Raw genomic sequence first — 21917 nt, 5'->3', positions numbered from 1 at the left:
GCAGTGCATTTTTGATGGAGCAAATTACACGAGAAAAAGAAGAAAAGAAAAAGAAAAAAAGCAAAAGGTGTAACTCAAGTTATATACATTTTATTTGTTGAATTTATTTATCGGTGGTCGTTTCTGAATCAGTATCAAGGATTTGAAATTTATAAATGAAATTTAGTCAAGGGCCATAGATTCAGGCCCCATTTACATGAAGGTTTGGGCTTTGACATATGACAACTAAATTTGAGAGTTGTTAGTACTTTTGCTGCAGCAGGTAGCCATTAGGCGCGCCAGGGGGGTGGGGGGGNGGGGAGTTCAACCACCAAGTCTACTTTGCCACCGTAGTTTATAAAAGCTCCAGCTAAGTCAAACAGACGTGGATGGCTTCTTTAAGCTCTACCATTTCCCTTCAAAAGAGCATTAAAATAATTGCTTTAATTAAATACTGATTTCACTGGCTCCGTCGCAAACTGAATTTTATCAAATTTTTTAATATAAAATATAAAAGATGTTTAAATTTTGAGATGGATAGTCATATAATTTACACTCCATTTATGGACGTACAAATAGCATTTCTTAGAAAGATTTGGATATGATCAGTAATGGCACTGACACGCATCAGTGGTCCTCAAGATTCTAAGATACCACCCATAAAAGCTTAGGATTCTCTCATCTTATTTGGTACTAAAGGGTTGGTCTACTAGTTTAAATAGAAGATCTTCTGGGACATACTCTTTCTCTATTTTTCTGGCTTTGGATCCTCTTGGAATTCTCAAAAGTTAAAGGTAATTATTTATGATCATTAGATACTAGTCAGGATTTGTGGCTTGCATTTCCCCTTTCTCTCTCCCATGCTTGTCCAGCTTTAGAAGTCCCAGTTAGTCTAAAGTTCCATGATCTTTTCTCCAATAGCAACGGTTTGTTGTTGGATTAAATGTAATAATTAAAGTTCCAAATTGCATTTTGTTGTAACTTCTCTTATTGAGAAACATAAATCGAGTGCCTGGCAAGCGAAAAAAAAAAAAAGTCAAATAAATAAAATTTAGCTTTTGGTTGAAGCACTGGATTTTTAAATTCAAACCATTCTTTTGGAGGTTTCTGTTTCTGCTTTTACCTGTATTTTGAATGCAAAAATGAATTTTTTTTTTTTTATAAAGGAGATGTTCTTAAGTAGCTTTGCTTGAACAACATTATTTTGAATCAGCCCTGACGGGAAGTTCACGGTGAAATCAGCCCTGAAATCAGACCAGATAGCGTGAACTGGAGATGGAGCCCTGACGGGAAGTTCACGGTGAAATCAGCCTACTCGATGTTGAATGACGGGGGTTTAAGGGATGGCCGAAGCAGCAAGATCTGGAGAATTCGAGTACCACTAAAAGTAAAAGTTTTTAGCTGGATCGTCCTCAAGAAGCGGCCTCTAACCGCCGACAACCTACTCAAGAGAGGCTGGACGGGAAATACTGTTTGCGTGTTGTGCGGAACTGAAGAGGAGACGGTCGACCATTTATTCGTCCGGTGTGATTTCTCAAGATTCCTAATGGTCATGAGCTTGGATAACGCCCGGCTAGGAAATTGTGGGGATGATGTGACCACGGTATGGGATCGTTGGAAGACGACAGAGGGGTCACAGCGGTCTTGTACTACAATATCTGGATTGATAGCCTGCTGGTGGATCATTTGGGAGGCTAGGAATAGTGTGATATTTAGGAACACTCAACCGGACCCCCTCCAAGCAGTCCACAAGATTAAACAGTTGATGAAGATTTGAGACCAAGTTCTGCTAGGCCGACGGTAGTGGTTAACAGTAGACGAACTTCTTCTTTTTTTCTTTTTTTTCTTTTTTCTTTTTTTCTTTTTCCTTTTTTTAATCACCCCTTTCCGAGGCCGACGTTGCCTCACCCATGTAGCCTAATTCATCCTTTCAATGAATGAAGCGGATAGCGTGCTATCTATTTCTCAAAAAAAAAACATTATTTTGGAAGTTAAACTATGCTGCGCTAGTGTTGTGGTTTGTAATTTGAATAAGCTTCGAAAGGACCTCTATCTGCACTCCAAATATTAACAATCGTAAACTAGACAAATAATTTAGTCCAGAGCTTTTATTATAATTAAAAGCTAAGGTGATTTTCATGTAAATTTTACTCTGGAGCTTCTGCTTCTATTTGGATAAGAACTTATTAAAGGCCTTCGGTGGAATGAAAAACTGTTAGTACTTCTAAATCCAGCTCTACTCAAGCAATATGTTTTGTAAAAGCTTTCAGTTATCATGGCTCTAACTTCCTACTATGTAGTATTTTAACATGCCAGTAGTATTTTAACATGCCAGTAATATATCATGGCTCTAACTTCCTACTATGTAGTATTTTAATTATGGGCTTGAACACTGCTCCATTATACCTGGCACTGGTCTTAATTACTGTCTTTAGTTATTCATAGATAGACAGAGAAAAAGCAATTGCTTATTAATAAAAATCTGGGATGGAATGTCTTTTGGTCTGCCATTTTCTGGGATTGACCAGGAGGATCTGTCATCACCAAGTTCTGAAGAAGAGACTGCTGAACCCATGTTCTCACTTCAGCTCCACATGGGCTGCTGCCAATGTACTGCTGGAACAAAATTATGAATTGAGAAATCCCCACATCACATGCCTTAATAACTCTTTAACTTTTATTTTTTGTTTTTTCTTAAAATATAAGAATTGAATTAAAGCAAAAAAAAAAAAAGAAAAAGAAAACTAAGTTGTTGAAGACTATGGCTACTATACTCTTATAAATATAGAGCCCTTCGTACTCATAAGTTGTTTTCAATAATAGAGCTTCCGAATCGACAATCCACTCCGTTAAATATGATTTACAATATTTGAAACATATAGAAAATAAATTTCGTAATTTTTTGAAATTATAATAAAATTTATCAAGCGAGTATAAAATAAACGGTCAAAGTCGAACGACGTCTTAAAAATAAATGATCGGATCCTTCAATTTAAGATCGGAGTTATTGAACTTTATCTATATAGTGAGTAGAATTTTCTATCAAAAATTCAACAAATTTCGATTCTTTTACACAGTTAAACTAGCAAATATCCCATACCGGCCGTTAAAAATTGTCAATTTTATGACCTTTTGATCATATGGTAAATGATACTGAAAAATTATAAAATTTAATTTCTAGACATTTTAGATGCTCTAGATAATGTTTAACAGTGTGGATCGTCAATTCGAAAACTCTATCATCAAAAACAAACTTATGAGTACAAGGTTGATCGTACTCATAAGAGTATAGTAGCCTTGTTGAAACCAATAACTCCAAATAGCATTAAATATTTTAGAACATATCTGAAATGTCACAGTTCAAGAAACAAACATTATAAATAAATAATTATTATATGTATACTAAGTTACTAACTAACACATTGCCTGTATTTAATTTGGGGTACTTTTTGAATTATTGCCGCATTAATCAGAACAAAAAGTCCAACATCACATGCCTGTCCAACATCACATGCCTTACACATGCATGTTTCTCTTTTTGTTTTTTTTTTTTTTTGAAAATAAGATTTGAACTAAACAAAAACCAAAAAAAAAGAGAAAAAGCCCCACATCACATGCTCTAATCATACAATGGCCTTGGTTTATGTGGTGCTAATTACTTGTTCAGTCCCCTCACCATCTTGTCTCCACCAATGGTCAAAAAGCGTGTTTGATCAACTCACATGACTGATGACTCTATCCATGTACGTACTTGTTTTGACACTTTGGTAGATAAGTTGCTCAGAAGATCATTTACTTTTCTTAAAGAGAAGTGGGTCTCTTTCCATCTATCAAAATGGGTAATTGTTTGCCCTAATTGATGAAAGAAATTTGCACCGAAACGCTCAGAATGGAGCTTCATATGGTTTGGCCCAATGTGCAATGACCACATAAGAACTAAAGGGAAAAAAATATTTTTAAAAAATTTTAGATCCATCACCGGATGAAAAGCTGCTATAAGAGAAAAAATTCTAGAATACAACGGATATATTGGTGACGTGGCGTAACAAACCAATCAAAAATTTTCTTTTACAAATATATGTCACATCATGATTATAAAAAAAATATTTTTATTGTATTTTTGTTTGGAAAAAAAAAAGATGATTGGCTTGTTATCGATGACGTGGTGCAAATATGATAGTGTAGAATTCCTCCTACAAGAGAGTGTTACGAAAGACTACTGAAATATTCTTTAGATGTCCTATTAGAAAATAGGCATCATCAATCCACAGTCAAAAAGTTTTAAAATTCTCAATTATAATATTAAAAAGAAGATGTAAGTTGTTTTTGTTGGGAATCCGATATTCGTCCTGGTATCGAATTTTTAAGAATCCGTAACTTGCTCCGATACCAACTGCTGTTGATTCGGTATCGAATGTTAAGATTCTATAATGAAAGCGTCGAATCGGATCTTTACCATAAATTCATATTTTCGGCAAAACTGATACAATCACAAAAGAGAAAAAAAAATAAAATAAAAAATATACAAATATAAGAGAAGATATATTACACATGACTTATTTTTTGCATAGAGTAGTTACAATCCGAGTCCTATCATTCTCTTATTTTCTATAAATTTATAAAAGAAAAAAAAAATTTCTCTCTCAAACATGCATCGGTGCACAAAGTGCATGTAACTACTCATAAACAGGACTCTCTCTTCCACAAGAGTTTGACATCGGCCGTACTCTCTCTGAATCCAACAGCTTTAAAACGTGGCCGTCGTACTCCTACCGAGTTAATTAACCCCTTAAATGCATCACTCAAAAGATATACCTCAAATCTAGTATAATGAAGATTTCTACTTCAATAAATATTTAAATTTTAATTGATAGATTAAAATATTTATCATAATTTATTTAGATTTATACTATAATTAATATTTAAATTTTAATTATTTTTATTTAAATATTAATTTTTATTTAATTAAAAATAAACTATAAATCTAATCAAATTCTAACAGCTTTTAAATTCTCAAGTGTGGATATATAGGTCACACGCTTGCACATATTAATTTTATTTCAAGTGACAGTATCCAGCAAAGAGATACCAATCTACTGTCCTAGATGGTGATTAAATAAAACTCAATCTTATACATTCTCAACTTTTATATACCTCATATGTTATAATTTTGGTCATCAGAACAGATACCATTATAAATATGGCAAATATATGGTTAGCTTCAAGTAGTAGATATATACATTATAAATATGGCAAATAACCGAAAATAATAAAATTTAACAGGAATAAAATATGCTGATTAAATATTATTCTATTTGGTAGAATAGCTTTTCGTTTATCTCCGGAACCAAACGGGCCTAAGTTTTTGTAGCATGTGATAAAAAATTTGGCTCTTGGAGTAATATAGTCAACATATTCTGAAAACGCTGCTACAAATCTTTGGGACGGAGCCCGTTATTCCATAAATAGTATATACGGCAACCTAACCTCATAATGAAAATAAATAAAAATAACACGTACGACTATTCCTATACTCTTTCACATGATCATTTATTTCAAATTGATGTGGTGTTACAGCACGATTTTTGATGTATGTTACAGCAATGGTGGCAAAATCCATCTGTGACATTTATGCTTCTTTTTTAATATATTTTTCGTATTAGTCCCTCAAACTTAAGATAAAATAGCATAAAAATCGTAATCAACCCTACATTAGCGTCAACTGAATTAAAAAAAATTTGAAATAAATGAAATAAAGAAGGAAATACGCAGCCACGCACAAGACCCAAACAACGTAAACACAAGTACACAAGAGACGAAGCTCTATTACTACTCGCGTTAACACACTAGAGACAAATTACAGCTCCCCCACACACAACCCAACGCAAGAGTCAAACTTTCCCTTGCATGGTACACCGTTCAAAGCTCGCACCAATCTCCAAGCACATCACACCACACAAACCACAACTAAACCCTACCTTAAACTAACCAAGACCCTCCCGTGCGTTCCTTAGCCGCACTGGGGTCCTTAACTAACTAAAACGACCGATTAACTAAACCTCCCATAACCGTAATTAATTAGTTACTAGTAACTATGCTTAAACTAATTAGAGTTGGCCATAGGAGTGGGCGAGGTAGGCGAGGGCGCCGACGAGGGGGGCGTTGATGTAGGTGGCGGGTTCGGAGTGCTCGTAGTCAGAGCGTTGGTCGGGGAAGCGGTCGATGGCGTCGGGACCGCCGACGACGGCGCCTATGAGGAGGTTCGGGTTGGGCGCCGATGAGCCGAGCACGGCGAATCCTGTAGAGCATCCGATCGGGGCCGGGTGCGACGCCACCGACGGTAGCGATGAGCCCCGGTGGTGCACCCTCTCCGGGAAGTGGGCACCGTACCCGACCATGTACGATATTCCCATGGGGTTCTCCCCTAGCAAATAGTCCACCTACGTGCATGGCTCCACCACAATCAGAAACATATCATGTTATCCAAAAGATCGGCCAATTTAACAGAAGGAAAAAACAGTACAGTACCTGGCGCTTAGCGATAGAGCGGAGCTTTTGCGGGGTGACGGAGACGCCGCCGCAGGAGACGGTTTGTTTGGAGAAGGAGAGGTACTTGGCGTATGTCAGGAGGAGGAAGGAGGTGGAGGTCACGTATTGCATGTTACTGTCACTCATCTTAAATAGTAGCCCTCCTATGTGTATATATATATATATATATAGTCCCATGCATAATATTGTTACACTCATATACAAGTTGTTTTTGTGTTAGAGAGAGAGAGGGAGAGAGATTGGGACCTGGAGTGTACTGGGTTTGAGAGGAAGAGGTGCCCGGAACGAGGGAGCAGATGAAGTTATCAGCGTGGCCCTTGTAGTCATGAAGTGACTTCACATTTTGGACTAGAAAAGCCTGAACAAATAATAAATAAATTAAAAAAAAAAAAAAACCCCAAGGGAGAGGGATTTGGTTAGTAACCAAGTGACAAAAACCCATATCTTAGATTACACAAAAATGGGCTTGTTTGGTCCCTTGAACAGGAACTAAAGTGCAAAAAGAAAGAAAACAAGAAGAGGTTTTATTAAGTGTGAAGTACTAATTATGAGAAAAGAGAAAAAAAAAAAGGGGGGGAGAAAAGAAGAAGACCTTAGAGAGGAGGATCCTGGCGCCCACATGCTTGTTGTCCCAGCCAAAGGTGTTGTCGGTCTCATCAGCTCCAAGGGTTTGACCGTTGACCTCAATGTAGCTCAGGTATGTGGGGTCCCTCGTGGCCCTGTGGAGCCACGCCGCTCCCCACAGTAGTTCATCCTTCAATATTTAAAAAGAGTTAAAAACCCACACAAACACATTTTAATATTATTTTTTTTATTACAAGTGAAAAAAAAGAGCCTTTAGTTTACAAGAAAACAGTGTTCGAGAGCCCCTTTATGTATTAAATAATATGCCATAATAGATAACTCGACAAAACACCAAGCATTGCTCTAACTAATATACCTGGTAGCCAGAGTAAGAGCAGTAGAAAGGGCACACAACATTATTCAACCCATCACTGTAGGAGCCTCTGTGCTTATCAGCAAACTCAAACACCTATAACATACGCCATTAAGTGGGCACAATAAAAACAAAAGTACTGTTAAAAAGAAGGGAAAATGGAGTGTAGGAGAATACACTAATGGCTCTTCTGAGGAGGAGTTTAGAGTAGGATGGGTCAGATCTTCTGAACACTAGAGAAGCAGAAGCTAAAGCTGCAGCTGTTTCAGCAGCTACTTCTGTGCCTGGGCTGCTGCTATCTATTTTGAACACTGTTCTTGGGGTGTCCATGTCCTCTGGCCTCTCCCAACAAGCATGGTCCTTGTTTGCATCTCCCACCTATTGTTTCAAGCTAATGAGGTTAATCTATTAATTCCGTAACACTAATGTAGCATTGCATTATTATCTATTTAATGGAGGCTTTTACAAGCCAAGAGGTCATTTGGTTAAAAATAACACTTACCCCGTCCTTTGAAGAGTTACCCAACAGGAAAGCCGTAGATAACCAAAGAAAAAAAAACAGTGGAAGAGAGAGAGAGCAAGGAAAATGTAGCAAATTTATGGGTTTTTACTTGTAAAAATAACCCACATTGCCCCTCTTCAATAGCCAAAAGAAAGTAAAGAACGAAAAAAACAGAGGAAATGCCAAGAGACTGGAAGGTTAGGAACAGAGGAAACAGAGAGCCACTTCCTGTTGGTGTATAGAGAAGCGTATGAGTTATTATACGAAACTCGGCAAATTTTTGGCATGTTTTTCGTTCGAAATAATCCACATTGTCCTTGTTCAAGAGGAAAGCAAAAATAATAAAAGAAAAATAAGGAAAAGAACAGAGGAAACCCAAAAAGAGGAAGGGCAAGGAGGAGGAGAAAACCTGAACATAAATGGTATCAGGGTGCGCAGTAGCTTTAAGGAGATAATCCGTACCCCAACGAATAGCTTCTTTTGCATTCACAATCTCCCCCTTCATCAAACCCCCAAACTCCAACACACTCCAAGATAACATAGTTGTGGTGAAAGCCATAGGAAACCCAAACTTCACATTGTCCCCTGCATCATAGTATCCTCCCACCAAGTCCACCTACATTGTCCCCAACAAATCAAACTCCAAACACTACAAGGAAATAAAACAAAAAGACGGAAAAAGAATGAGATACATGTATAGAGCATTTACATGCATAGTGGACCCATCAGAGAGCCCAGAGTCTCTTCTCCAACTCATCCTCTCGGCGGGAGCTTCCCCGAGCGTTGCCCTTCGAAGAAGAGAATGGACTTGGAGAGCGCGTCCCTGTAGTTATGGGTGGCGACACCATGGTTTTTGTTGGGGTTGTTTTGGTGCCCTTTTGCTGGGTACGCATAAGCCATGGGAAGTGAAAAGATGAGGAGGAAGATGAAGAGAACAGGGGAAGGAGAGGAGAGCGCCATTGAGAGATACTACGGACTATAAAAGTGTGAGGCCACAAAGGAGAGAGTGTGAGAGGTCACTCTATTTATAGAGGTAAAGTAGCAAAAGAAGGGCTCTGCAACTCCCCTGTTTTGCTATTATTGTTGCCATTAGGGACACACTTAAAAAGCTTCGCCCCTTCATTTATTAGCTCTGTTGTTTTAGGCTTAAGGTTGTCACATGAGAACCGAGAGTAATAACTAAACTCCCTGCATATTTGAAAGGGGGCTATTACGTTTATATCCCTGGAAACATAACCGTTTATGTTTTAATTTGTGTTACAGTTTCCATTTCTTTTTTTAAAAAAAAAAAAATTACCCTTACAAGCTAATATGTGTGTACACATTATTTCGCATCGACTAGGATTCAAATTGCGGGATTTAAGGTTCAAGAAAAACCTACATAAATACTTGGATATTTGGAGTACGCAAATGCCCTTGTAGAGTAGAGTTGTGTCCATCCACCTTGTTGGTTCGGTAGGGTCAAAAAGGGAAATGGACACTTTTGGTTCGTTCCAAGCTAGAGTGGGTTCTCCGATGTGGAGAGGTCGAGCATAAAACGAACGAGCATTTAATTAGTTTGGCTGCGTCTTAGGTAGTTTTAGACTGCTAACGGTCACCTGCCAAGTCTAAACTAGGTCCCCTAGTTTGGGGAGAACATAGTAAAAATGTGTAATTGATGGATAATGCTTAATTAATAATAAAGGTGTACTAATACATTTTCTCTTACATAAATTAAGAATTAGGAGCACGAAAATAATGGTAATTTAGTATGGTTGGCAATGGCTTTAATTAGTACTCCAAAGTGACCCCAGAAGAGTACTATACTGCATTAACCAATTTAGTGGACCTGATCTAACTTGAATGAACTAACCCGTACTCAACCCGTTTGTTCAGAAAATCACGTTATCAGGAAATTTTTGGTGTCGTTTGTCGTAAGTTATAAACTTATAATCTTATTTCAAGCATCTAAACAAGAAATTTTAGTAAAATTTCTAAGCCTATGCTATATCTTTTAATTAATGTGTGAAACTCTAGATGTTGATAAAGGTACTAGAATAATTTAATGAAATGTATATAAAAACCATCAACAAACTTCACTAAATAAAGCGAAAAAGTTATTCTCAATCGCAGCATTTAATAAAAATCATCGAGCAGCTTCGCTGAATAAAACAAGAAAGCTATTATTAATTACAGCATTTAATGAACCGCACTTTCTATACTAAAAAACTAATTGAGGTGGTCTCAATTTAATTATTTCATCTGTTCAGAGTCTACAAGAAATAACAGTGGAGAAAAAGGTTTTCTTAAAAACAAATTTTATGTACAATAATTTTCCTATTAAAGAAAAAAAAATTAATTGAAATAATAAAAACATGGAAAATACTGGGAGGAACCACGGCGCAAAAGTGACCACCACATCTCCTGGAATCTCGCACATGCATTTCCCGCCATTCGCTCACGTGATACGGTGATACGGTGATAGCACGCAATTCGCATAGAACCCCTCAGTTTTTTGTTAATTTTGAAGCACACCCCCACCACCTCGAAGATCTCGCCCCTGTAGGCCGTAAAAGTTTTGCTGAATTCGGTCTCCTCCGTTTCTCGCCTCTTTTCAGTTTTCGTCAGCAGATTTCTCGGAGGAATTAGTGCCCGAACTGCGTCTACCACAACACACTTTCGATTCACGAAAAGTACTCTCTTTATATTTATTTTTTAGTCTATATTTTACATTTCTTTTTGATCATAAAATTTATATATTTTTTTAAAAAAAAATTATATTTAAAAAATTAATGTGATAAGTAAGTAAATATTTATCACTAGATTTACACCCTAATCTTGAAAATATAGAGAGCATAATTTTTTCAATTCACACTAATTAAAAAGTATAAGCAAATTTTATAATTTTTTTCTGTTTACATATAATTTCGAATATCTTTTATTGATCCTATCAGGATTTAGAACTGTAGGTCCATCTGATGGTTTTTTTTTTTTCCATGTCATGTTTTTAATTTAAATCTTATTTTTTCTGTGTTATCTACTAGCGTCATAAAAAAGAAAAAAAAAAAGATGGTCCACAAATGATATGGTGTACCAGGTTCAAACAATAATTTCTCAATTTTCTGAGCTCTGAGGTTTGGTTGGGACCGCTGGAAGAGTAAGCTAAAGTGTAATGAAAAAGTATTTTAGTTATTTTCATAAAAATAATTATGTTGTGTAAAATCTTCATGATGCAATTATGATATAATTTTTTCTATTTTTATCATAAAATACTAAAGAATAAATATATACATTTTTTAAAATATTTTTTATTCAGATTGTGATTTTATAAAATCAATATTATATGTATTTCTCTAAACTAGAGAAACATTTTATATCCCACTCATTCTAAGGTCAAAAATTTTAACTTATTTTATCAAATATTTATATATAGGCTCACCTTTCTCGCGTGGTTCACGGCTGAGTTGGGCCAGTGCACAAAAGTAGAATGAATGCGACCGACCCAGCCACTTCAAAAGGAATCCGATGCCCCGATGATGCCCGTTGGAGTACTACTCCATATCATAACGGCTAATAGCCGTTGCTACGGTTGAGGTCGCCGTTAAAGGACTCCTCTCACGTGATCTTCTGTTTCCCCACTAGGGTTCCAAAAATTATAGAATGAATCGGATGCATTGGTGACGTGGCGTTACAAACCAATCAAATATCTTCTTTTAGAGATACATGTTCCATCATGATTATAAAAAAAATATTTTTATTGTACTTTTGTTTGAAAATAAGAAATATGATTGGTTTGTTATTGATGACGTGGTGTAAGTGTGACAGTGTAGAATTCCTCCTAGGGTTCGTAGGGTTTCCCGGCCTCATTGTTTTTCCCTTCCCCTCGCCATATGTTGCCAACTGAAGATGCCATACTCTTTTGTTACGAAATGACAATTCATATCCCTTATTAGAATTCGAACTTAGGATCTCAGACACCAACCACTAATCTCTTTACCGCTTGCGCTAAAGACGTTCAGTACCGTCGAAATATTATTAACAGACAGTCTACTTCATACTATCCATTGCTATATCAGATAAATTTTAGAGTCAGAAGTTTAAGCCTCAGTATGAGCGAACGTATCAAAAAATAAATAAATAAATAACACCCACATTTTAATAATGTTTGTCGCTAGTTAGAGCCTGTTGATAGCTAGAAATATGAATGCGAGAGATTTCTCTATCTAGCGCGCTAAGTTTTTTCTGTTTCATTTTTGGTTCGGCGTGCAAATTTTACATTACTTTATATATCTTTTAATTATTATATTCTCCTTTACAGGTGAAACGATGTGGCAAATAAAGAGAGAAAATTAAAGATTAGAAGAGAAAGAGTGGTCTTTTTCTCTTCTGGCAAGAACTTTGTAAGTTAAATGATTGATAACGGCCCATTACCATGTCCAAACAAGATCAAAACATACCAAAGAGGCCCAACCAACCCTTAGGCCTTGATCCCAAAAATACAACGATTGGAAAGCCCAAAACAGGCCCAATATATATAAAGCCCAATGTTAGCCCGGTACACTACACAAAAGTTACAAATCATGTAATGTTCCTTTTAAACTTTTTTCTGTAGGTATCATAGGCACTATTTATTTATTTTTTGAACAATGTTTGGGGCACTGTAATTTCTCTCAATCATTTATAAATTTTTGAGCGTAGAATTTAATGGTTACATGGCAACGATTCTATCAGCAAATGTCTCAAAGAGCTAAGGGTTAATGCTTCTTATTCTCATTCAAGAAATATTACTTCAAAATGATCCACTTAACGGCAAAATTAGCACCCTTTAATTGTTTAGAATTCAAAATCAACTAAGTGCCTTTTCAATTTATATTTATAAATAAATAATTAATAATAATTTCTAACCAGAAAATTTTTTGTAGAAATGCCAATCACACGACAAATTTCATTCTCTCTTTTCTTTTTTTCCCCTTCAGGTACCTTAAAAAGAAAAAACACGCACTTCATTAAGAACTAAGCTCGCCGCGTTGACTAATTATGGGGGTTTAACATAAGTTAATAGATAGCCACCAATAAAGCTAAATGAAAAGGAAAAGAAAATAACTGACTCTGAACTTGATTTCATTAATCGGAAGGTTAACAACAACGAGAATGAAATTAGTTACTAATCTCACACTAATTCAACCCTACAGAGAATGGGATCGAAGTCGATCCGAGCCAGTGATCACCCTGTATGAACGATCCTACCGTGAAATCGTTCGCATCTGCGGCGCTTGTGATGATGTGGTACCCAGGCCACTTTACCCGACCTGCCGTGTTCGAACCCGGCCCGCGATTCAGATACTCTCCATAGTACAATGTGTCCAAACCGAAGTTCCCGTTCCATTCCAACCACCCTGCAGGGTCAATCAGGCTATCGAGAAACGATTGCATGTACACCGTCCTCGAATACTTCTTCCACGGCCGACCCAAATATGTCGAGAAGTTCGACTGCACCGGAATTAGGTCAGCAGCCGCAGTTACTTTACATTTCTGGATCGAGATCCCCGTGTTCTGGTTCGGGTCCTCCCTGCCTTGTGCCGTGAACACATTTTTTTGGTTTGGATCGGGTTTTCGGGCGTACAAGTTGCAGTTCTGGAAAACAACAGCCGCATTTCCGAAAATGAAATCTATGGTTCCGTAGATGTCGCAATCGCGGTAGAACTGGCGCAGGGAGTGCACGTATAGAGTGTCCTGGTACCCGACGAAGCTGCACCGGTAGAAGGCGGAGAGGTCGGAGCCAGTTCTCAGGGCCACGGCCTGGTGTTTGCTCGGTCCGGCGGAGTTCTCGATTGTAATGTCGCGAGCGAGGAATCCGTCACCAACAATGGCTGTAGAAAGAAAAATTCGGAGGACATGTATAAATGTTGAATTTCCGAATAAATAATAATCTACGATGTAAACACTGCTTTGTTTAACTACCATGCATGTTTTATTCACGAGTTCCTTGATCTAAGATTGCTATAACAGCCACCTCTGAACTTTCAATGCCGACAATTAGATTTTCTAAATTTTATTAAATAGTTCATTTTGTATATAATTTGAGAAAGCTTCACATACAAAAACATTTTATTTATTCCATTCTAACATATAAAACAAGAAGTAATAAAAATCTGCAATAAGATTCATCCCATTCTTTAATTCTTGTACTTAATTATGCATTAAAAGGTAAATTTGTTATATTTTCCTAACTTACAAATTATGTTCAAGACCTCCTATCAATGCAGCTACATAATTAGTAATTTTGACCGAATAAAAATAATTGTGAAGATTAAAAATTTATATACTTATAACTAATAGGGCGAAATTTAGGAATGCTTTTATATATATATATATATATATTTCCATCATTCTCAAATAAGGAAGTCCAGCTAAGCACATGGACAAACCCAGCTAGTCCAAATCACGTACGGAGATGCTTTAAAATAGGTGCAGAGTACACCCGCGCGCGACAATTTAGGGCAAAAATTTTATGGATATAGTGTTCATAAAATTTAATTTAAAGATGTCTTGGATGAGTGCCGCGTGGCATCCAGACACTCTGGATAGGCGCCGTGTCTCCCCCACCCCCCTGCTACTCTGCTTTTTGGAAGAACTGGGGGTTTGTTTCGGTGCACCCGGTGCACCATCTTTGCTTTAAATTTTATTTTTTATTTTTTAATTATAATTTAATAATATAATAGAGATATATTTTATTATATTTTAAAAATATATTTAAAATTAATTTTAAACCCTAAACTCTAATCTTTTTATATATTTTAAAAAAAATCATAATATATAACTACATTAAATTATTATAATTTAAAAGTAAAAAAATTAAAGCAAAAAGTAGTGCACCAAATGCACCCAAAAAAATAAAGTTGCTCCGCTTATGAGGCAGGTGCCACGCGGCGCCCATAGGGGGCATCCAAATTGCTTTTTATGAACACTATGTCCATAAAATTTTTGCCCGATAATTTATTGTCACGTCAATTTTGCTAGCAATGGACACGACAGTAGGTGCACATAAATTCTTTACGGCCTCGGCACGCCACGGATTTTATCTTATATTTAATTAATGAGTTTTGCTATTCATATACATTGCTATTCATATACATAATAATTTATTTATTTATTTATTTTGAACAGCGCCCGCAGTCTCCACAACTTCAGACAACTATCGGTTCGATATAAAATAAACTAAAAAATTATTTACGATATAAAAAATAGATATTATTTGATTCCATGTAAAAATATTTTTTTATAAAATTATTTTTAAATTTTTTTAAAAATTGTATTTTTTGACAGAAAATAAAAATGTACAATGTTGTATATATATTTTTTAATTAACATATAACTTCCACCAAAGAAGTAACCATGATTCCATTTTTTTTTTTTGGTTGTAATCCTAGATAAAGCTAAAGACTCCTTTATTATTGTCATTTTTGTTAGACTTAAACTATAATTTTTAACTTTTTGTACAAATTTACTTGACAAGATGTTAATATTTTGCGACACCTAACAGTATGAAATCACTATCATATTAGAAATTTTGTAAGCTTACTGGGCTGTAGACTTAATTAACAAAATTAAAAATAATATAAGATAGAATCTATATCTAATCATAAATTATTAAAATTAAAAAATTTAAATGTAACCTATCGCAAAGTTGGAGTAGGAAGAGTATGGTTCCACATTTTCTTCATTATTTTATTACCACAATTCTTATAATCAATGTGTGTTAAACTTGCTATTAAATAGAATATCACAAAAATACTTACATTATCATAAAAATATGTTTATATTTAATATCTTTTGAATTTTTTACTGTAGTAAAAAATTCCTGAGTCTGCTAAAAGAACTTTTTCAAAATAAATTTACCCAACCATCACTTTTACAATAATGAGATTCTCTAGAGAAAGGAGCTCCCCGATACGGCTTTTGGTGGAATGGGACAAAAAAGATAACGTGACATGCATATATATTGCTCTGCTGCATTCGAGAAAATTGAAAAACAGTACCAGTTAATCCAGGGACTAATTAATGAGATCTCTTTTATTAATTTAATAGTGTTACGAGGCGTCGCAAAAGCTAATAAAACACAACTTACAACGTGCATGATGACAGAGACTCATTAATTAAATTAATACGAGGTTTGTCCTTATAATCCAGAGACTAATGATTTAATTAATACACGTAATGTAGCTTATAAATGAAACTCGTTATTTCATGTAATACTTTCGACTATAATACAATATCTTTAATTACTTGTTATTTATAGTAAGTAAATGTGCGTGCCATTTATTTATTTCACCCAACTTATTATCACTAACATGGGCCCGTTTAAAGGAATGATGATATATATGACCTCCTTTAATTTAATGTATCTGCTACATTATTTCATCACCATTGGTTATTAATTTTGGCCCACAAAGTTAACAGGGAAAGACAATTAATATTATCTGAAAATTAATCTATAAAATATCTTAAAATATGGCACAAAGTAATTTAAATCTTTCACCATCACATTTTACATCTATTTTCAGCAAACCTGCTACTAAACCTGCCACTATTTATTTTATTCCTAAGAACAATCTAATTTTTATCCAAATACAAAGTTGATCTACTTTCTGTTTATATCTGAATTTATAACTATTCTTAAAACAAGCAGTTCTTATTTATACCCGAACAAAATACAGTTTAAGAGTTTCTGAGTATAAATATTTCGTTCTTAAAGTATACATTGGCATCAGGCCCATAAGCAGAAGCGTTAAGACAAATTCTTAACCCTTTTTTATAAATGTTTCTAGTAACAAATCTATCTTTCCCGTATATGAACTTTGTATGCCATATTTTAATTTTCAAATTGTTTCATACGAAACGGAATTAATATGCTACTAATAATTTTAAGTTAGAATTTAAAAATTTATACCTAACTATTATTATTATTATTATTATTATTATTATTATTATCACCGACATTCTTCTGGATGACCACTTTTTTGCAAGAGGACAACGACCCTCGTAAGGCGCATCCAGTGGTGGATCACATTCACATGCTATCCCACTAAACAATTCCACAGTGCATGTACCTTTGTGACCGTTGTACTCTCGAGTATTTCGTACTAACCCTATCTGTTTACTGTGTAGCGCACATTCAATTTAACCCTAGATAAAACTACTAAACAAATTAAGGATCAATAAGGTTTAGTTTGTGTACTCACCGACGGTGGCCGACCGAAAAGTGGTCCACCCGTCGACGACGTTCCGGCTCGCCTTGATCACCGTCTTGCCGATCCCGTCCCCGATGAACATGATGTTCTTTTTGCTCTTTCCGACCTCCACATTCTCGAAGTATCCGCCCGCCTTTATGTAGATGATGAACCTCGTCGCCGTATTATTGGGGGCTGCCGCCACCGCGTCCCCCACCGTCATGAAGTTTCCGCTCCCGTCCTTTGCCACAACTAAGTCGGGCTTTGTCGTATTTGTTGCCGCCTTTTTTTGAACGTATAATTGTTTAAACTAATTAGTTACTTAACATGTCGACATCCATACATATTTCAATTTAAATTCATTAAACTTATACATGAAAACTAGATATCAACTTAAAAAAGAAAAATTATGAGTTACAATTTACAAAAGTTTTTGTACGAAGTTCCAAACATAGATATTTCTGAATAAAGTTTATATAATCAAATGTATATATCCTTTCAAAAGTTTAAAAGTATTGTAATTTTGTTTTATACCGGAAAATGATAAATAATTGTTTGTTAGTTTCTATCATTGCAAGGGTTGTGCACTAGATGCGAAATGATAGTAAAAGATATTTTCAAGAGTAAAATGGTGATTGTAAGTAGAAAGAGTAGGTTTCAAATCATCCACAATGTGTACGAATATATTTGACAATTATTGAAATTCTAGAGAGATAGATAATGTGGAGGTGGAAACTTTTTCACTGTGAGAATTCCCTTTTACGGATCGATTCGAATCAGTCTAAAAATTAGATTGTGGTCCGACCTAGGGGTGTCAACAAACTGATCACGAGTGAGCTGGGGCAACTCGTGTTCGGTTCGTTTAACAAACCGGACACAACATGGCTTGTTAAAGTATCGAGCCGAATAATTGACTCACAAACAGACCAACAAACAATAAATTAAATAGGTTAAATTAGATATATATACAAAATAAGTTTATAAAATTTTATCTATTAAACTTTAATCTAATGATTGATACTTTATATATAAATAAATTTTTTGATAATTAAGCTTGACTTTATTTTTTTTACTAAAAATAAAATAATAAAAATATTATATATATATATATATATATATATATATATATATATATATATAAAAATATATAAAATTATATAAATATAAAATATATATATTCGAGCTATTATCAAGTCAAACACGGACGAACTGACTCCAGCTCGTGTTCGGCTCGTTATTAAAATTGGTGAAAATTTCAACTTATGTACAACTCTTTTATTAAACAAGCTGAAAATTTCAGCTCGTGTTCGTCTCATCTACTAAACGAGTGATTCGATCTCGAGCTCAAATCGAATAGAACATTAGCCGACTCGCAAACAGCAAGCTGGATTGTCAGCCTTTGTCCGACCCGACCATTAAAACACTAAAACACTGGCTAATTATTTTTTCTCCCGACCAATGAGCATTTCTGGTCACGTGCTAAACGTTCCACCCGTAAAAAGGGTCGAGATTATTAATTCTATGCGGAGACAAAATGTACTTGAGGGTTAAAAACACAACATGGGAAGCACCCACTAATTAATGACGGTGATATCATAACACTAATAATAATAGTAAAAAAAAAAAAAAACACAAACCTGCAGCAGCCTCCGGTCGGCCGGCGACACCCACCTCGGGAATCCCCCCGACACGGCGCCGTAGCCCTCGGGAGCTTCTTCACCATGGCGAGCGTGTGGCTCACGAGGTGCGACACGCGGTCGATGCGCCCCTCGATGTACGGCCGCACCCACCCGCCCCCCGACCCTGCAGCTCCGTCCACGTGCGAGAACCCGTCGAGGCACGTGTACTGGTTGGTCATGGCGGCGGAGAGCGCCGTTTGCACGTCGCTGACGTTGGCGTCGGAGGCGGCCCCCTCGGCGGTGAGCTCGGCGGCGGCGGCGCGGAGCTCGTCCATGGTGAAGTCGAGGAGCTCGAGGCAGTCGCCGAGCGCGAGCTCCTCGATCGGGGTGAGGGCGCGGCCGTAGCGGCTTCCGGGGCGGAGGTAGGAGGAGCAGTTCGCCGCGGAGGAGAGCACGGCGTCCTCCGTGCTGTTCACCACCTCGCAGATCACCTCCGCCAGCGGCTTCTTGTGCAGATCCTCCACCGTCGACAGCGTGGCCTCGCACAGCTCCGGGTACAGCGCTCCCTCGCAGTACGCCGCCGCCGCCGCCGCCGCCGCTGCAGCAGCAGCAGCAGCATCAGCATCAGAAGCTTGGAGGTGGGAGTGGCGGCGGCGGAGGAGGTGGTAGTGGTGGCGGTGGCGGCGGCCTTGGTTGGTGGTGGTGGGTTTTTGGATAATGAGGAGGAAGAGGAGGAAGAGGAGTAGGAGGAGAGGGGAGAAGAGGAGGAGTTTGGTTCTTCGAGTTAGAGGGAGCATGGTGGAGAGTGAGAGTGAGAGTATGGCAGAGTGTCGGAGAGTAGGGATGAGGGGGATTACTTTATAGACTTAAATAGTGCTGGGTACAAACGAGTGTATAACGGTGTAAGGCCGTACTCTTTCTCTTCTCTTTATTTTACTTTTTTTTTTTTTTTTTAATCATCATTTTTATATTGCAGGATGTAGGATAGGACTTATTACAGATCTAGCTAAAGGGTGGAGTCAAAGGCTCGGTTGTTGGGAGTTGCATAATTTTGAACTTCCAGCTGGTTTTAGAACGGTGTACATATACTTTTTGTCCTACAGCAAGGTATGGAGAGTACGTACTATTGCATGCCAGTGGAAAGATTAATTGCGCAATTAGTTAGATTAGATTGGATCGAGTGTATGAAAAGATACTTCATGGACCTGGTGATTGTGTGTTATCTAGCAAATCGAACTTATTAAAATGCAACACATGACCTTTAATAAAACATGAGCTATGGCCCAGCATGGATTCGTCGTCTAATTAATTACTGTAGCGTTAATTAAGGGGGTGCGTGGTCCATTCGAAATGAGTGCGTAGAGCCAGGAAAGTTCAAGGGGTTGTTTGAAAACAGAAAATCAAAAAATGATATATTTTTGAGTTTCAAAAAACAATTTTTCCCGTAATTGTCAGTGGGACTCCCGGAAATATTGCGACTTTGATGTCAAGAGAAACGCCTGCAACATTTTGAAAATTATGAGTTTAACATTAAATCCATAAAAACAAAGAGACCCTTATTCTCTTCTACTTATGTTTAGAGCTTTAGTTCATCAATGCCACATTCACTCCCACCACTTTTATTATCTAATTCGAACCAAAATATGTAATCGCATTTATTAGCTACTATTTGTTTCCAACTAAAATAGTTACATTTAATTAATTTGTTACTATAATAGTATTTACCTCCAACTAAGTGCTTTCTAATTGCTTAGTTTTAGATCGTCTATAGCATATACGTACTATTTATTTGGCTCTGTTGTAAGGTGCGCAATTATTTTATGAAGTTTGGTTTGCTTTAAAATCGGAACGGCGAAAAATAGATCCAGAAAATAATTTAATGCAAGAAAAGAAAAGATAAGGAAAGAACACACCGATATTTACGTGGTTCGGCCAACGGCCTACGTCCACGGGCGAAGACGGAGCAAATAATTTATTAATGTCGAAAAGGCGGAGTACAAAGAAGATCTCTCAAAAGAATCCCATAATCCAAATAAATAAATTGACGCGCATATGCATATTGCATATCCAAATTACCACGTCGGTACAATAAGATTCTTCTGCTCGGCAGGTTGACTTAATTAATTTGGCACCAAACACCGACAGCACCCAAGAAGGAAAAACAATGATGGCTAATTAATTAGAGGATTGCATGCCGGCTTCATTAGAGCTTCCCTCTAATTAGAATAGAGTTTTATCTCCCTTCACACGTTGTTGCTGGCCGTTCGGATGGACCACCAGATTTAATTAATTTTGCATGGCTCTTAATTGGGTCGCTACCTCATTAACTTGGCCGTAGCATGTATATATAATATATGTCTCCTAATTAGAGTCTAATTCTAATTCAATTAGAATTACACTCCTAATTATAATCCATATATGCCAAATTAAATCTAAATAATATCTAATCCCAATTAGATTAGGATTTATCCTCAGAATTAGATAACAACAAATCTAAACCAAAAATAACAATCTCCACCTTGGTTTAATTTGTAGTTTAGCCGCTGTGTTGAGATCGCTATAAAACTCCACCTTGAATTTAATTCACTTTAATGCTCCTTAACGCTCCGCGCTCCGTCTTCTCCAAACGCCCCATAGGGCCTCAAATGCTGCTAACTGCCACCAAGTCCAAACAATGTTTGAACTTGGCAATAGTAAGGGACTTAGTAAGCATATCCGCCGGATTGTCCTCAGTACCAATTTTCTTAACTGTCAACGTGTGTTTCCCAATCACATCCCGAACAAAGTGAAACTTTACATCGATGTGCTTTGTCCTCTCATGAAATATTTGATCTTTAGACAAATGAATAGCACTTTGACTGTCCGAATAAATAATCGTCGGATTCCAACAAGAAGTAAGCTCACCAAATAAGCCTCTTAGCCACATAGCTTCCTTCACACCCTCTGTCATAGCAATATATTCCGCCTCCGTCGTAGATAAGGCGACAATAGGTTGTAGTGAAGCTTTCCAACTAACTGCACATCCGCCAATAGAGAATACATAACCTGAAAGTGATCTCCTCCTGTCCAAATCACCTGCAAAATCTGAATCAACATATCCAACCACACCATCCTTACACCTC

General features: G+C 36.7%; 2 protein-coding genes across 2 annotated transcripts; both read right to left on the bottom strand.

Annotated features, from left to right (window-relative positions):
* Nucleotides 5775-8854, bottom strand: LOC109709622 (endoglucanase 3). The gene is made up of 8 exons (XM_020231929.1): nt 8677-8854; nt 8377-8583; nt 7643-7843; nt 7469-7561; nt 7121-7282; nt 6775-6886; nt 6508-6671; nt 5775-6419 (listed from the first exon to the last, which is right to left on the bottom strand). Exons 1-8 carry the CDS (start codon nt 8722-8724, stop codon nt 6087-6089), a joined length of 1320 nt encoding a protein of 439 aa, XP_020087518.1. The 5' UTR covers nt 8725-8854; the 3' UTR covers nt 5775-6086.
* Nucleotides 13026-19708, bottom strand: LOC109709621 (pectinesterase-like). The gene is given in 4 exon segments (XM_020231928.1): nt 13026-13816; nt 17189-17459; nt 18814-18884; nt 18887-19708. Coding segments are annotated over 4 exon segments (1743 nt in total). The 5' UTR covers nt 19593-19708; the 3' UTR covers nt 13026-13121.

The sequence above is a fragment of the Ananas comosus genome, linkage group 4, assembly GCF_001540865.1.
Source record: "Ananas comosus cultivar F153 linkage group 4, ASM154086v1, whole genome shotgun sequence".
Lineage (NCBI taxonomy): Eukaryota > Viridiplantae > Streptophyta > Magnoliopsida > Poales > Bromeliaceae > Ananas > Ananas comosus.
Note: the sequence above shows the minus strand (reverse complement) of the source record. Positions and strands in the feature narration are given on the sequence as shown.

What these genes read in the sequence shown, in the direction of transcription:
- LOC109709622 (XM_020231929.1), bottom strand. Translation starts at nt 8,724, where the DNA reads ATGAGTTGGAGAAGAGACTCTGGGCTCTCTGATGGGTCCACTATGCAT. An exon ending in CCAGGATCCTCCTCTCTAAG is followed by an intron (nt 6,887 to 7,120) that starts GTCTTCTTCTTT and finishes TTATTTGTTCAG; the next exon opens with GCTTTTCTAGTCCAAAATGT. An exon ending in GCTCTATCGCTAAGCGCCAG is followed by an intron (nt 6,420 to 6,507) that starts GTACTGTACTGT and finishes CCATGCACGTAG; the next exon opens with GTGGACTATTTGCTAGGGGA.